At 45.3% G+C, this 15,107-nt stretch overlaps 1 protein-coding gene across 1 annotated transcript; it reads left to right on the top strand.

The window, feature by feature from the left end:
• Positions 1–4,981: 4,981 nt before the first annotated feature.
• Positions 4,982–14,967, top strand: LOC135112816 (uncharacterized). The gene is made up of 2 exons (XM_064027648.1): positions 4,982–11,660; positions 12,855–14,967. The coding sequence occupies exon 2, from the start codon at positions 13,918–13,920 to the stop codon at positions 14,950–14,952; it is 1,035 nt and encodes a 344-aa protein (XP_063883718.1). The 5' UTR covers positions 4,982–11,660; positions 12,855–13,917; the 3' UTR covers positions 14,953–14,967.
• The last annotated feature ends 140 nt before the right edge of the window (positions 14,968–15,107 follow it).

Genomic DNA, 15,107 nt, shown 5'->3' with positions numbered 1-15,107 from the left:
ATATATATATATATATATATATATATATATATATATATATATATATATATATTATGCTTGTATAACTTGCTGCTGGGACATAAGACAACATTAGCCTCTTACTAACTATTGGTAATGTTCAATCTCCTTGGCATAATTCTCCTTGGCATTCTGCTTGGCATAATATTGCTAGTGTATCATGTTCTCGAGACGTCTTCACTTCATTGCTCCACCAACAGTTCTTCAACCACATTCATTAATTGGTCCATCTCGAAAATCTTCAAAACCATCTTCTTCTAATCTTCTTACCTCCTCAGGATTGGATATCATCAAGTTGTAGAGAACACGGCATGCTGTAATTATTTTTTGAATCCAGTGAACATCAGCATCCACATACTTCAAGCAACAGAACCTCCCCTTGAGAAATGCAAATGCATTTTCTATCATGACTCTGCCTTTTGAAAGCATTTTGTTGAATTTTATAGCTGCCCTAGGTTATCTGCCAGTATTTTGGAATGGGACCATCAATTGCTCCTGCAATGCAAAAGCAGAATCACGAACAAGATGGTAGTCTGGTGAGGAGAAATGTTTAAGAGGAGTGTGTATCATCAACCAGTACAATGCAGTGCTCTTCAACACCATGCTGTCATGGGCTGACTTGAGGAATCCTCCTTTAATAAAAGAGAATTTTTTGTCGGCTGTGCAAACAGCCATAACATTTACATTGTGCCTCATGGTTCTGTCTACATAATCACTTTGTGTAGAATCAGGAGCTTTGATGTTAATGTGGCACCCGTTGATTGCACCAATAACACCTGATAGACAGAGCCCAGGTCTGAAAAGGCAGTTGCTATCATAGGCAACTCCTGATGTCTTGGCTACTTGATGTATCTTGAAGATAGTTCTGAAAGTATATTTATGACAGTCTGCACATTCTGATGGACTGCTGATTTGGAAATTCTAAACAGTACCAAGGTACTACAATTGTACATGGTACATTGTAGTACCAAGGTACTACAATGTCATATAGAGACACAATTCTGATCCTCTACTATGAAGTCCATGCTGATTTTGTGGGCCAAATGATTCTTCAACAATGGTCAGAATTTCACTGAAAGTAGGTCGTGTTACCAAAAGATGCTTGAAGAAATCTGCATCACTCTTCTCCAGTATGTCTGCAAAGCTCTTCTGGTGTGGATGATCTCTGTGTGGGAGAAGAAAAGGTCATTAAAAACTAGCTGGAAATTAGGTTAGATCAATTAAGTTAGGTTCTCATTAAGATGTGTTTAACTCCAGGGCCATATACATTAACATTTTTAACATTTTTAACAGGCTAAAAGTACTTTTAGTGACCAGTTTCACTTTTACTGCTAAAAGTTCCTTAAAAGTAATACATAATCACTTTTAAGACCTAAAAGACTTTTAGTGCCTAGGAGTGGTGAGGGGTACTCCTAAGCGCTAGTGGTGGGCAAGAACCGATAACTTAGGTATTCATGGAATCGATTCCTTGGGCTGGTGGATCTGTCAGAACCGTTCCTGGAACCAGTTCTGCAGAGAATCATGTAGAGCGCACAGGGCCAGTGTAGCAGGAAAATTTTCCCCCCTTACTGTAGTTCCCTCTAGGAAAAGTAGCCTTGGTTAAATTCTCACCCCCCTCCCACCAGAAAATTGGTTTGGGCTGCTTTTCCCTGAGGGTAATTACAGACATAGGATATATTTCCTTCCTCTTGGCCATTTCATCCCCTCACACAATAAAAAAAATCATACCACCATTTTCAAGCCACCAAGGGCAAGTAATGTAATGTAATATAATGCCTATGATGTATGTAAATGTGACAGGACAACATAGGTCATATGGCACTATGGACAAGGGAAGGGGGAGGCAAGAATAAAGGTAGGGAAGGAGATGTTTTGTATGTCAGAGAGGCAAGTCCACAGCAGGGACACCCCATACAGAAAACAGAGTAACATTGTGAATACAGTGGTTATTGAAGAATAAAAGGGAGCTCATGATGTGTTTTCTTAAGATTTACAATTTTAAGATTACAAATGGAAGTTGAAACATATTTCCTTAGTATTAAAATTCAAGTTTAAAAGGCTGTCTCCCAGCAGAGACTTAAAAATCTGAAGAGAACATTAAAATTTTTAATTTCCTATTATAAAGTTAAAAATCTTTAAAGGGAACTTCATACTGGGTTGGGTTACATTTGCAGCAGCTCCATGTTGCCTTGAGATTTTCTGTAGATCCAAGGCAAGCAGTGTGGTACCATTCATAGTAAGATTTACACTCCACTACTTCACGTCCATCTGCTGTGATTTCCACACATTCTGGACAAACCCATGCTCCAGGAATGTCATCTTTAGCTTGAAGCTTTAGCTTTAGCTTGAAGCATTGTAACTGCATCATCATCCATGTACTTGTAAATTACTTAAGTTTTTCCTTATTATTGACAAGAATACCAGGAAGCTTTTTTTTTTGGTCTTGTCTCTATTTCTTCTGCTGTTACAGCCTCCCCATCTATTTCCACTCTTGTAGCAATTTCCTCATCTACAAATATGAATAAAATTGTCCTTTCTCTTACTGAAATACACATCCTTTTGCACGTCCTTTTCCTTGCAGCGAAACAACTTCATAAGGGCCTATGTACTCTGATTCTAATTTTCCTCCCATTTGGTGATTGTTTTTGTTGTTTTTCAACAGTACTAATGAGCCCTCAGCTATTTCACTTGATTTGCCTGTATGTCTCTTATCATAGTTCTGCCTATTTGGAGATTTTGCAATGTTCACTGCCATTTTTTCCTCAGCTGCCTTCTTTTCTGACACTAGTCTCTCTGTTACCTCTTTTATAGTTTCTTCTGTCATTGCTCTGTCTTTCACCTATGATCCAGTGTCTAAGTGGGTGGGGAGTACTGGATCTCTCCTAAACAGCGCAGTGAAAGGTGCAACACCAGTGCTGGCATGAACAGATGTGCGATATCTGAACAGGATTCTTCTTACGTGCACATCCCAGTCATTTTGCTTTTCATTGACACATTTCACAAGAGTTCCCTCAAGTGTCTGGCTGAATCTTTCCTGCAGTCCATTAGTTTGAGGTGATAGGGTGAAGCAATTTTGTGATTAATCTGCAGCTTTTCACAGAGGATGTCATTCAGTTGATTTACAAATTCACAGCCTTGGTCAGTAATAAGTGTTTCAACACAACCAAAATCACATATGACATCTAAAAAAAAAAACAAGGCCACCTCTGCTGGAATTTTGTGCTTTAGATGTACAGTAGCTGGGAATTTTGGGAAGTAATCATTATGTTAATGCCTTGTTACGTTGGAGTTAATGTTTTGTAATGCGGTGCGTTGACTTGTTATGGCCAAAGTTGTAAATATTCACTTCATGCTTCCCACTAGTGGTCTTAGTAATCTATGGCACTCAGCTGCTTCCTGTTGCCTGTTGTTGACTTTTTTTTTTTTTTTTTTTTTTTTTTTTTGTAATGCTGAAGTTCCTGTCGCATGATGATCATATCACTGTATTGTTAGCCTTGAATGATTTGCTAGTTTGCCTCATTATGTTGGAGTTAATGTCTTGTAATGCCATGCGTTGACTTGTTACGGCCAAAGTTGTAAACATTAATTTCATGCTTCCTGCTAGTGGTCCTGGATTCTCCCTTATTATTGAAGATCTGGTGGTTTTGCATGCGTATGGGGGATGGGGGGAATATTGGTCAGGAGGGGGAAATATTATCTTCGGTCAAAATTCCTCCTGCGGAAGATCTATCCTGGGCCAGATTTCCCCCTGGGACAATCTCAGACAGGGGAAATACAGACTGGTACACCAGTACCAGAATCTTGGAGCCGCCAGCGCGCAGGGTGATTACCAGAGTTGGAGCTGCCAGCGCACTGCTCAGACGGTTACCACTAGTATGTAGCAGTTTCTGGACTCGTCTAGAATACTGGAAGAGATTATTACAAGCTCCTCGTTAGACAGACACATATTAGTTTTCCCCAGATAGCAGAGAGTGTATGTCACGTGGTCATGTTGCTCTAAATATCGTTCCATCATGTAGTATGTAGAATTCCATCTAGTTTCTATATCCTGAATAAGTTTTAAGGATGTTTGTTCTGCTCTTACACCTGCATGAAGTTACCAGAAACCTTCACGCTGTGATGGAAAAAAATTACAATAGTCTTTATTTTTTCTTTTAGCTTCTGGACATTCTCAGTGTTCTTAATGAACAACTCGATTCAGAGTGTGTGCAAAGCATGGGATATGGTGAACATTCATTTGTTTTATTGCTGCAGTCATTTTGGCAGCATTGTCAGTCCCAACTGAGTGAATTTTATCTAAAATGTTCCAATATTATCTGTTATGTGGGACTTAACCATACGAACAGTATCAAGCACAACAGACTTGAGGACCTACTCTGGGGATGTGTAGTGAGCTGTCACCGTGTTGAATGTTTTTGTTTGTCAGGATGTCCATAATATGTCTGTTGTTAAAGCAATACGTTTAGCTTTCTCCAGCTCTTGACAGACTCTCTCTACCTCTCTATTGTAAATAGAAGGTAAGAAGAGTTCTACCTATCTGTCTGCAGCGTGGCAATTCATATCTGGGGTTGAGTTCATTTACTAATCTCTTGAACCCCCTTGGCTTCAGTAACAGATAGTGATTGTAAGTCTTTCACTATCATCCTGACAACCAGGGCGTCAAGTTCTTTCTTTTATTCGAGTCATTCCTATAGGGCTGAGCCCTAGTGATAGCCTCGATCAGTGCTGGTTGAGCACAGGTGGATGGTCTGGCAGCAATCTCCATATCTGCATCCTCCTTGAACTCCACATATTCAATGGGATATATATATATATATATATATATATATATATATATATATATATATATATATATATATATATATATATATATATATATATATTGCGCAAGCATTTCATCATGTTTGATGTACTTCCACTGTACTTCAGCTTATCTTTACACACCAAGCATACAACGACGTCAGACGACATCTGTTCCATGTACGCCCACACTGAAGTTGTTCTGTTCTGCTTGGATTCCTTTTCGCCGCTAGAGGGCCTTGTAAACAAACCAGGGTGTGCATTCTCCTGATTTTCTTGGAGTTTTGCGAGGGATCCAGCGAGCCTGCGCCTACCATATCACACAGTCACCTGTAGTAAGACCCTGTCATCGCATTTTTGGCAGTTGGGACTTCTGGTGTTTGGACTTTGGCTGTAAATTGGAGGTTAAATCACGTCGGCCGGACAGGGAGTTCCCTGCACAGGGAGCTCCTCGTATGCGCATGCGCAATGCTTCCAGTTTGACGTTGTCATGACGTCATGCTGCTCACTGCTTGTGTCCTGCGTTCCCCAAGCCCTGTTTAAGTGAGCAATGGAGTACAACAGCCCTGTCACTCACTCTCTCCTCGAGGACGACCTCGACCTTAGTGATGAGGGTGAGTGGCCTTCAATGCCACAAAAGGATCAGCAGAGCTCGGCAGCAGCCACGAGTGAGGCTGGAGTTGCCCTCCCCGACGACGAAGCTTCAAATCTTGTCAACCAAACTTCATCGGCTAAGCGTCTTCTCAACAGTTCGTCTGACAGCAACGATGCCTCATCTTTGCCTGCTCCCAAGGCGGCTAAGCAGGGAATAGCTTCTGTTCCCCGTGACGTCCCTTCTGCCACTTCGTCACTCTCCTCTCCCTCCTCTGAGCCATGCATCTCGCCTCTGCCCTCACAGCCCGCGCCAGTTCCTCCAGCCTTTGCTCCACGGGATGGTTACGTAAAGCTCCTCTTCCAAGGCTCTCCATCGGTGGAGACCAAGCTACTTTGGCTCTCTGAAGTCAACAAGGGCTTCAGTCTGGATTGGAGCCTTGCTGAAGTCAAGATGTCCGCTGTAACGTCTCAGTTCATCTACATCTCCAGAAGTCGCACGGACATTATTGACAGTGTGACTAAAGGGGAATATCTGTCTTTGTTCCTTGATATGTAAGACGCGCCTCAAAGGTCTCAAAAATTGCCTACCTACCTACTGACTCGTTATCCTGTCTGTGTTGAGCCTTCCTTGGCCATGGTTTTGTCTGGGGTGTACAAAGCAAAGCGTTTCATTCAGGATGATGAACCCATCAGTCACATCGTCATCACCTGGAGCCTTCCTGAACTCCCGCCGCCTTTTATTACTTTTGACTTTCTTTCCAGTCTCCCACCATGCGAAGTACGCAGGGTGAAGGATGAGCAGCCCTGGTGCTTTAGGTGCTGGGGCCTCGGCCACATCTCGCGCTACTGTTCCCGTCCTGAGAAGTGCGCCTGGTGCTCTGGCCAGCATCATTCCCTCGCCTGCCCTCGCCGGTCCCAGCCTCCCTCTACTGGCCCCGCACCAGTCTCACAGGACTGAATCAACGGTGCAGGGATCAGACACACCTACAGCAGATACCTCGAAGTGGAAATGCCCTCGCTGCCGTCAGCCAGGTGTCAACGTCTGGCATGGGTGTTTAAGGCGCCCCGCCACCTCCGCTCCGCCTTCCGCCCCACAGTCTGCTCAGCGCACGTCCGTTCCACCCCAGGCCTCCTCCCCGCCGGTGATGGACGCTGGTTTGGTGGCTCCTGAGGTTGCCTCACTTAAGGCTGCTGTGGAGTTGATGACGTCTCAATGCTCCTTGTATGCTGCTCGTTTCGAGGCCATTGAACGCAGAATGGAGGGATTTGCCAGCCAGCAGGCTGAAATAAACACCAAGGTTTCTGCTATGATGGACGCGCTCCAAGCACTTACTGTCACCGTCACTACCCTCGCTGGCAGGGTTGACTCCCTCGCCACACACCGAGCGGGTTACTGCTCTACCTCCAGCATCCTTGTCCTCCTGCAGTGCGCCGCGGAGAGTTGGCCACGCCTCCCATTCGTCTTCCTCTGGTCGTGCCAAGCTAAAGAGTAATAATAGATAGCCAGCCACAGCTTCACGTCCTCTCCTGGAATGCCTGTGGCCTCACTCATTGCCTTAAGCAATCTGCCCTCAAGAGTTATGTGCAGCAGCATCATTCTGATATTATTTTAATTCAAGAGGCTTTTGTTGGCCATCCTGTGGCACAAAGGGGTGCGCCGCCGTCGCTTCGTGCCTACATTCCCTACGTTCATCATGCTCAGAACGGTCTCATCACCTACGTTCACCCTGCTGTACGGCACAGGCTGCTCCGGTGCTCTACACATGATGACACGATCTTTCAACTGCTTGAGGTGGCAGCAGGCACTGGTACGATTTGGCTGTGCAATGTCTATGTGGCTCCAGGCCAGATAGACACTGCTGTTCTCCCCACTCCAAGTGTTCAAGGCACCATTTACATGGGCGACTTTAACGCCCGGCATCCTGCTCTGGGTGACATCTCTCCGACACCAAATCGCAACGGGACACGCCTAGAGGAATGGCTGCATCATTACCGGCTAACACGATGGGATACTGGCGGTGCCACGCACTCAAGAGGAGGCACTCTTGACCACATCTTGACTCAGGGCCCGGTGACATCCAATGTCACGTGCTCCTCTGTGCCCACACTGTTTTCTGACCATCTTGCCCTCGCCCTCCATTACTCTCTCCCAGCCGCCCCTCCCCACCTCCACCGTCGCATCCGCATTACCATTCCTCCTAAGTACTGCCCAACGTATGTCTCCTACATGTCATCCGCCGTTCCTACGTTTCCTATGACCTCTCCTGAAGACTTGTACTCCTCCATTGTCACCTCAACACACTCCTTTTATGACCACTATGTTCGCAAGCTGCATGTCAAGCGTCGTCCGCGAGCTCAAGCCTGGACACTGGATCACCGCATTACCATGGCAGAGAGAAAGGCGAGGGAGGATGGCCTTTCCTTCCAAACTCACCCCTCCCCGGAGAATCTGCGGAGGTATCAGTTGTCCAGGAACAAATCGAATCGAATCGAATCGTTTATAGGAAAGAGGGGTGAAGGAAGAGTAGTATATGTATAAGAATAAAAGCTAGAAATAATGAAGGACGTAAATGAAGATAAAAGATGGTGGGCTAACCACCTTGCTATTTTTTTTTATTTGTTGTTATATCATTTGCGTACTCGTCGCATCTTCATCTTATAATTTCTTGTTTTTAGTATTAATTATGCCTCATAATTATTCACATAATGAATTTCTGTTATGTGTTTGTGAAGGGTATTGGTGTTCTGTGTGTTTGCTCCATGTTATGGCACGGGCCGAGTCTGGACTCCCTGTTACACCATAGAAGAGTCTAGCATTGACTCTACCCCTACTCCCTCGCTAACACCACGCAACTCTTACCCCCTCAAGATTGGTCCCTGGATGACAGCGACTCAGGATGAGGTACAACCCTCTCCCTCAACTCCGCTAGCTGGAGGCCAGCAAGCTCTACCAATGGCCAGTACCCCTCGGCGGCGAACTACTAAGTGGAGTGACCACGAAGCCTGTCACACCGGCTCACCGCCGACTCAGGGCACGGAGTGGGGAGAGAGGATTCCAGCTGCGTTTCCCGTGTGAAGCGAGTGTGCTTGCTTGTTATGTATTGTATTGTAGTAACATAATGTTCTTTTCCTTTCAGATGTCCTGTGTATGGTGTGTTTGGTGTTCTGCCATCTTCAGGAGTATGGTAAGTGAAGGTAAGTGATTCCATGTAAGTTTGTTTACTGTCTGTTGGGTTGCTAGTAGTTTGGGGTGGGTGTAGTGCTGCATGCTTGTAGACTGCTTGGGAAGTCTCGGTGGTATTTATTTATATGTTCAATGTTGTCTTTGAGGTTTTGGAAGACTGGTATGTCCAGCACATCAATCCTTTCCCATATTGCCTTTGCTCTGTTGTGTATTCTTATGTTTAGAGGTGTTGTTCTGGTGTGTATGTGTATTTGTTCTGTTGTCATAGTGTATGGGTATTTTTGATTGGTGGCAAATCTTAAGGCTTTATTTTGTATTTTCTGAAGTTTGCTTATTTGGTTTTTACTCATAGTGCGTATTGGGATAGGTGGATAATCAAGAATGGGAAGGATTAGTGTTTTAACTAGGTGTATTTTAATGTTTTCTGGCATATTGTATAGCTTGTATAATTTATTTAGTGCTGAGTCTGCTATGTTTTTACGTTGCTGAATGTGCTTGTAATAACGAGAGGTGGTTATGGTTAATCCTAAGCATTTGCCCTTATTTTTTTATTCTATTTCTTCCTCATTAATGTTAAGTGGAAAAGTTCGTTTGGCTGCAAGATGGAGAGGTGTGAATTTATTAACGTTGGTTTTGATTTTCCGGGTTTTTTCATAGTCATTAACTGCCTTTATTGCTTGCTCAGTTTTTATGTTTAGCATGTTCTTAGATCTCCCTGGGTAGCCAATGATTTGTGTTATATCGTCTGCGAAACTGATGTTGAGGTTTTGTTGAGGGTGTTGTATATCATTGGTGTAAATTGTGAAGAGTGTTGGTGACAGGACACTTCCTTGTGGTACTCCGCATTTCAGGTTAAATCTTGGTCCTGTATGGTTATTTATTTTAATGGATGCTGTGCGGTCTGTTAGGAAATCACATAAAAATTTTTCGATAGTTATTGGTAGGTACAACTGAAGTAATTTGTGTTTTAATCCATGATACCAAACCTGGTCAAAAGCTTTTGATATGCCTCTTAATATTAGTTGACACTGGCCTTTATCTGATTTGTATTGCGCTGTTTGCTCAGTGATGATTGCTAATGCATGTGTGGTGCCCCTGTTATTACGAAATCCAAACTGGTTGGTGTTGTATAAATTTTTGGTCTCAAGGTGAGTTTTCAGTCTGGTATTGATTATTCTTTCTAATATTTTGCCTGGTACTTCTAGTAGCGAAATTAGTCTGTAGTTTTGAGGTTGTTGTGGGGATTTGTCGGGTTTAGGTATGAGTCTGATAATGGCATTTTTCCATCTATCTGGGAAATATCCTGCAGAGATGGCACTGTTGTATATGTCTGTGAGTCTTAATATTGCTGAGTCTGGTAGGTGTGATAGGATGGTTTTGTTTATCCCGCTTTCACCCTGTCTGGTACTCTTAAGACTTTGAATTATGTTTCTAACTTCTTCGGTGGTTACATGATTTCTTCGGTGGCTACCATCATGCCTTTGGGGTGTGTGCTGAGTCTGGTTGTGTCAGAATTATTATAGGGGATTGTTCTTTGTATATTATCTCGGATGTTTTGTAGTACTACTTCATTAATGTTGTTATCTTCGTCATCAAGCTATCCATTAAATATTTCTCTCCAATATTCCCTGTGTACTCTTTCCTTATCCCTGTTTGTGTAAACTTTGATGTTGTTTTTGCTTAATATGTAGTGAGGTTCTTTTTCTTTATTACCGGTCAATAGTTTTATTTTTTTCCAAAATATTGTAGGGTCTTTGTAGGTACTGGAGACTTTATTAATGAGTGTGTGCCAGTGTTCTCTGTTTTCATTTATGAGTGCTTCGTTTAGAAGTGTCTGTATTTGTTTTTAATATCTGTAATTGTTAAAATTCCATCCATGAACACTTGAATATGTTTGCAATTCAGTGAAAAGTGTTTTGAGAAGTTTTGTTGTGTCATTATGTTTGGGTGAGGGTAGACATTTATATAGTGAAGTGGGGATTGATTGCTGTGTTGCGTACTCTATTCCTTGATGCCAGTTGTCAGTTGCAGTGTGTATTGTTTCAAGTGTTTCATTGTCTAGTGTGTTACTATGTAGTGTGTTGGTGACGTGTATTTTGAATGTTTCCCAGTTTGCTTTACTGTAATTTGGTCTGGTAGGTGATGGCATTAATATAGGTGCGGTAGATATCGTAAATATAATTGGTATGTGGTCGCTGGTGGTGAGGGGTCCTGATATTGTATGTGTGTTGTGGTATGTTCTGTGGTTTGTTAATATTATGTCAGGTGTTGTACCTCTTCTGTGTGTGTAATATGTAGGGAATTCTGGCCTTATGTGTTGTATTAGCCTGTTTTGTATGAGTGTGTTTTGCTGTCTTCCTTTCGTGTCGCTGTGAGTGTAACCTAAAGTGGGGTGGTTTGCATTGAGATCGGCTAGCATGTAGACTGGGCTGTTGCGTCTAAATAGTTTGGTGAAGTCGGGAATTGGTATAAAGCTTCTTGAAGGGGGTTGATATAGTGTGGAAATAATAATTTTGCCAGTTGTGGTCATGACTTCTATTGCAATTAAATCAGATAAAAAAAACATCAAGAAGTTTATATTGTATATTCTTTTTAATTGCTATTGCTGTGCCATCGGAAGTGTTATTAAGGTGTGTGTAGGTTGTATCCTGGGATTTTAATTGCTGTGTTTTCGTGTGTGCAGTGACTGTTTATAAGTATTACATCAGGGTCAATGGTTCTGTATGTGTTAGATAGTGAAATCCTCCTATTAAACCAGTGTAGTATGCTGTGTTGTATTATTTTTGTTACGAAGGGCCATGTTGTTAGTATGTGCGTGTATATATGTATGTATTTTTCATTATTTCAATCAGACTTGTGTTAGCCTTCGGTAGCCTTGTCTCAAGCGTATAACTTGTTTCCTTGAATCTTTTCCCAATAGACGATAAAAAAAAATGTGGCAACAAGCAAAGCTGTGACGTCATCACCCCAGCTCCCGGCCGCTATATAAGCCGCCCCCCCCCCCGCCCAGAGGAACCTCACATCGTCTCAAGCTCTCGTACAGACCACTCCTCCTGTGCGCAGTGTTAGTCCTTCTCATCTTTATGCCCATTTACTGGGTTTTCTCCACCCTGGATAGTTCTTAACGCTTCTTTTTGCCGCTTCTTCTTGCCGCATGTTCATCTTAGTTGCGACAGCTGTGCAGATGCGACAGTTGTGACTGCTACTTGTTTTCCACCATGTTCGCCAGGTGCGACATGTGCGACAGAAGCGACAGTTGTGACAGAAGCGACAGTTACGACAGTAGCGACAAAAGCGAGAGTTGCGCCAGAAGCGACAGTTGAGACAGAAGCGACAGTTGCGCCAGAAACGACAGTTGCACCAGAAGCGACAGTTGTGCCAGAAGCAACAGTTGTGCCAGAAGCGACAGTTGCGCCAGAAGCGACAGTTGCGACAGAAGCGACAGTTGCGACAGAAGCGACAGTTGCGACAGAAGCGACAGTTGCGCCAGAAGCGACAGTTGCGACAGAAGCGACAGTTGCGCCAGAAGCGACAGTTGCGCCAGAAGCGACAGTTGCGCCAGAAGTGACAGTTGCAACAGAAGCAACAGTTGCGCCAGAAGCAACAGTTGCAACAGAAGCGACAGTTGCGCCAGAAGCGACAGAATCAACAGTAGCGACAGAAGCAACAGAAGCGACAGTTGCGACAGAAGAGACAGTTGCGTCAGAAGTGACAGAAGTGACAGTTATGCTAGAAGTGACTGAAGCAACAGTTGCAACAGATGCGACAGAAGTGACAGTTACGACAGAAGTGACAGTTGCGACAGAAGCGACAATTGCGACAGAAGCAACAGTCGCGACAGAAGCGACAGTCGCGACAGAAGCGACAGTCGCGACAGAAGCGACAAAAGCGACAGAAGCGACAATTGCGCCAGAAGCGACAATTGCGCCAGAAGCGACAGTTGCGCCAGAAGCGACAGTTGCGCCAGAAGCAACAGTTGCGACAGAAGCGACAGTTGCGCCGGAAGCAACAGAGGCAACAAGAAGCAACAGTTGCGACAGAAGCGACAGAAGCACCAGTTGCGACAGATGCGACAGAAGCGATAGTTGTGACAGAAGCGACAGTTGCGACATGAAGCGACAGTCTCTATCTTCTGTCTCCCTTGCGAACATGCGGCAGTTGCGGCATTTTTTTTTTCAAAAGTTGACTTTACAATTGCACTTGACATTTTTACTCTTCTGCCCAATGCAGACTACTCATTGCCTCCCCCTACTTTCAGGCTCGCCATGGAGGATTGTCCAGACTGCAAAAACGTGCCTTACCAACATCCTTGCGTAAAGCACGCCCCTTGCGTCACCGTCCCACACAAAGGTTTTCCGGGAGGTGTCAAATGGAACCCTGCCACCTGCCTGCACTGCTCTTCCTGGGCGGACATCTTTCGCAAGGACAACTCCAAAGGAGAGGAACTGTGTGCTGTCCTAAAACTGGTACAAAGACACCGTATAAAATCGCATATCCAGGAAGATGCTGTGCTAGACCTCTTCCAGACTCAAGCTCTGCGGGACGAGTTTGGCACTCTCCTCCCTCGACTCCAGTCACGAACACAGAGCGTTTCCCGAACTCCCTCACGGGGGCACAGACGAACACGTTCCCCTCCCCCAAAACCACAGAGCTCCAAAACTGACATCTCAGCTATCTTCTCCTCCTCTGATGAAGCTAAGCTGCGGTCCCCTAAGAAGAAGAGTAAGAAACGCTCTAGGATGAGTTCTTCCTCCTCCTCTGGCGAGGCTGAGTTACAGTCCTCCAAGAAGGGTAAGAAACAAATGAGGACGAACTCCACTTCCTCCTCCTCTACTTCTTCTCGCGTCTCCTCGCCCTGGCAAACCAAGTCTTCCAGACACAAGCCCTCGTAGAAGCGCAGAAGGTCCTCTTCACCCCCAGAAAGGAAATCACGGAAGCAACGACACCGGCGCTCACCACCCTACCCTCCTCCAGGGCACAGAGCCCCCCCTTATTTTCCTGAAGTTGGTGGACCTTCTGACCACTACGACCCTCATACTCCCTACTTTTACCACGCCCCTGACGGACGTGTTTACCATCAAGCTTACCCTCCCATTTCCCAAGGGGTTTTCCTTCACAATCCCCACTACGATTACTCCCGTTATGAGGACGACGTCCCGGAAGCAGAATTCTCTGAAGCGGAGGAAAACCCCGCGGTAGAAACGGTAGCCATTTCAGAGGATGGTCATTTCTCTCCCAATTACACTCTGGACCGATCCACTTCCGTCACTCCCGTCCTTCCTCCCGAGGGTACGGTTGCAGCCCAAGCGAAAACAGCCGCCATGGAGGACTTCAACAGCCCCGCCTCCTCTCCGGAGGACCAACTTTCCAAGGTTTTCTATCCCCCTGATGGAGCCTCTGCCATTTTTGAGGGTGCGACTAACCAAGTCATCTTTCATTACAAGTACAAATCCTATGGCAAGTTTGAGATCGTCAAGAGTGATCCCCTCAGCTTCAGAGTAGTTTACAAAAACCTCCTACAGTACACAGCTCCATTCCTAGTGGACTGCTACGATAATCCGTCCTCCCGTCCAGCCTCATCCCAATCCTCGGGAGACCTCCAGGCCAGGCTTACCATGTTCAACACCTCCCTAATGGACAAGCTCGGATTTTCAGCGACCATGCACCCGCTCACCATCCACCTCCATAAGCAGTCCTCCCTCCACGGGGACCTCCTCAAGGCTCTTAACAAACACCGCCTAGCACGAACGGCCCAAAAAGACCTTCTCAAATTGGTCAAAGGTGTTCCCTCCGCGGGCATCCTGAAGCATCTCGCAGCTTCCAAAGACCGGCCACTCACACCCAAGGTGCAACGGTTCCTCACCATCACTGCAGCGGACGCTGCTGACTCCGTTGTTACCTTTCTAAACCTTCCCACAGCGGCAAGCTTCAATCACATTACGGATCTTCCAACGGCTTACGCCTATCTCACGCTCCCCCAGCACCATATGCTCGCTCTCTTTCATTCTCTGAAGGAGGAACTTTTGTTCCTGATTGGCACTTACAGTTTCATTGCCGCGACTGACGAATCGCTCAAATCCAAAAGGAATGCCATACATACCAAGCTTCCTTCCCACTGGCTGACCCACAACCTCCGGTGGTCAGCATATGGCTACAAGTCGTTTGCTAAGATGGCCATTCCCGTCGCAGAGAAACTTGGAGCCGTCACCCTTCTGCTCCGAATGGACTCGCTTTCTTACCAGCGTGCACCCCATCTCAGCGAACTTCTTGTCTACAACGATGATATTGTTGGGCCAGCGATCCTCCCTCTTGCAGGCAGAGGCTCTTTGATGCTGCTATCCAGGACCACGTTCTGAAGGTGGTTCCCTCCTCTAAAACTTCCTCTGCGGCCGTGTACCGGAAAGATCGAACGCCCTCGGCCTCTCGTTCAGCTGACAAGTCCCCACAACCTCAGGGGTCCTTTCGCCCCCCATACCCTTGCGGACCCTACCATCCTCAGCTACAGCCGCGC

The sequence above is a fragment of the Scylla paramamosain genome, chromosome 24, assembly GCF_035594125.1.
Source record: "Scylla paramamosain isolate STU-SP2022 chromosome 24, ASM3559412v1, whole genome shotgun sequence".
Lineage (NCBI taxonomy): Eukaryota > Metazoa > Arthropoda > Malacostraca > Decapoda > Portunidae > Scylla > Scylla paramamosain.
Note: the sequence above shows the minus strand (reverse complement) of the source record. Positions and strands in the feature narration are given on the sequence as shown.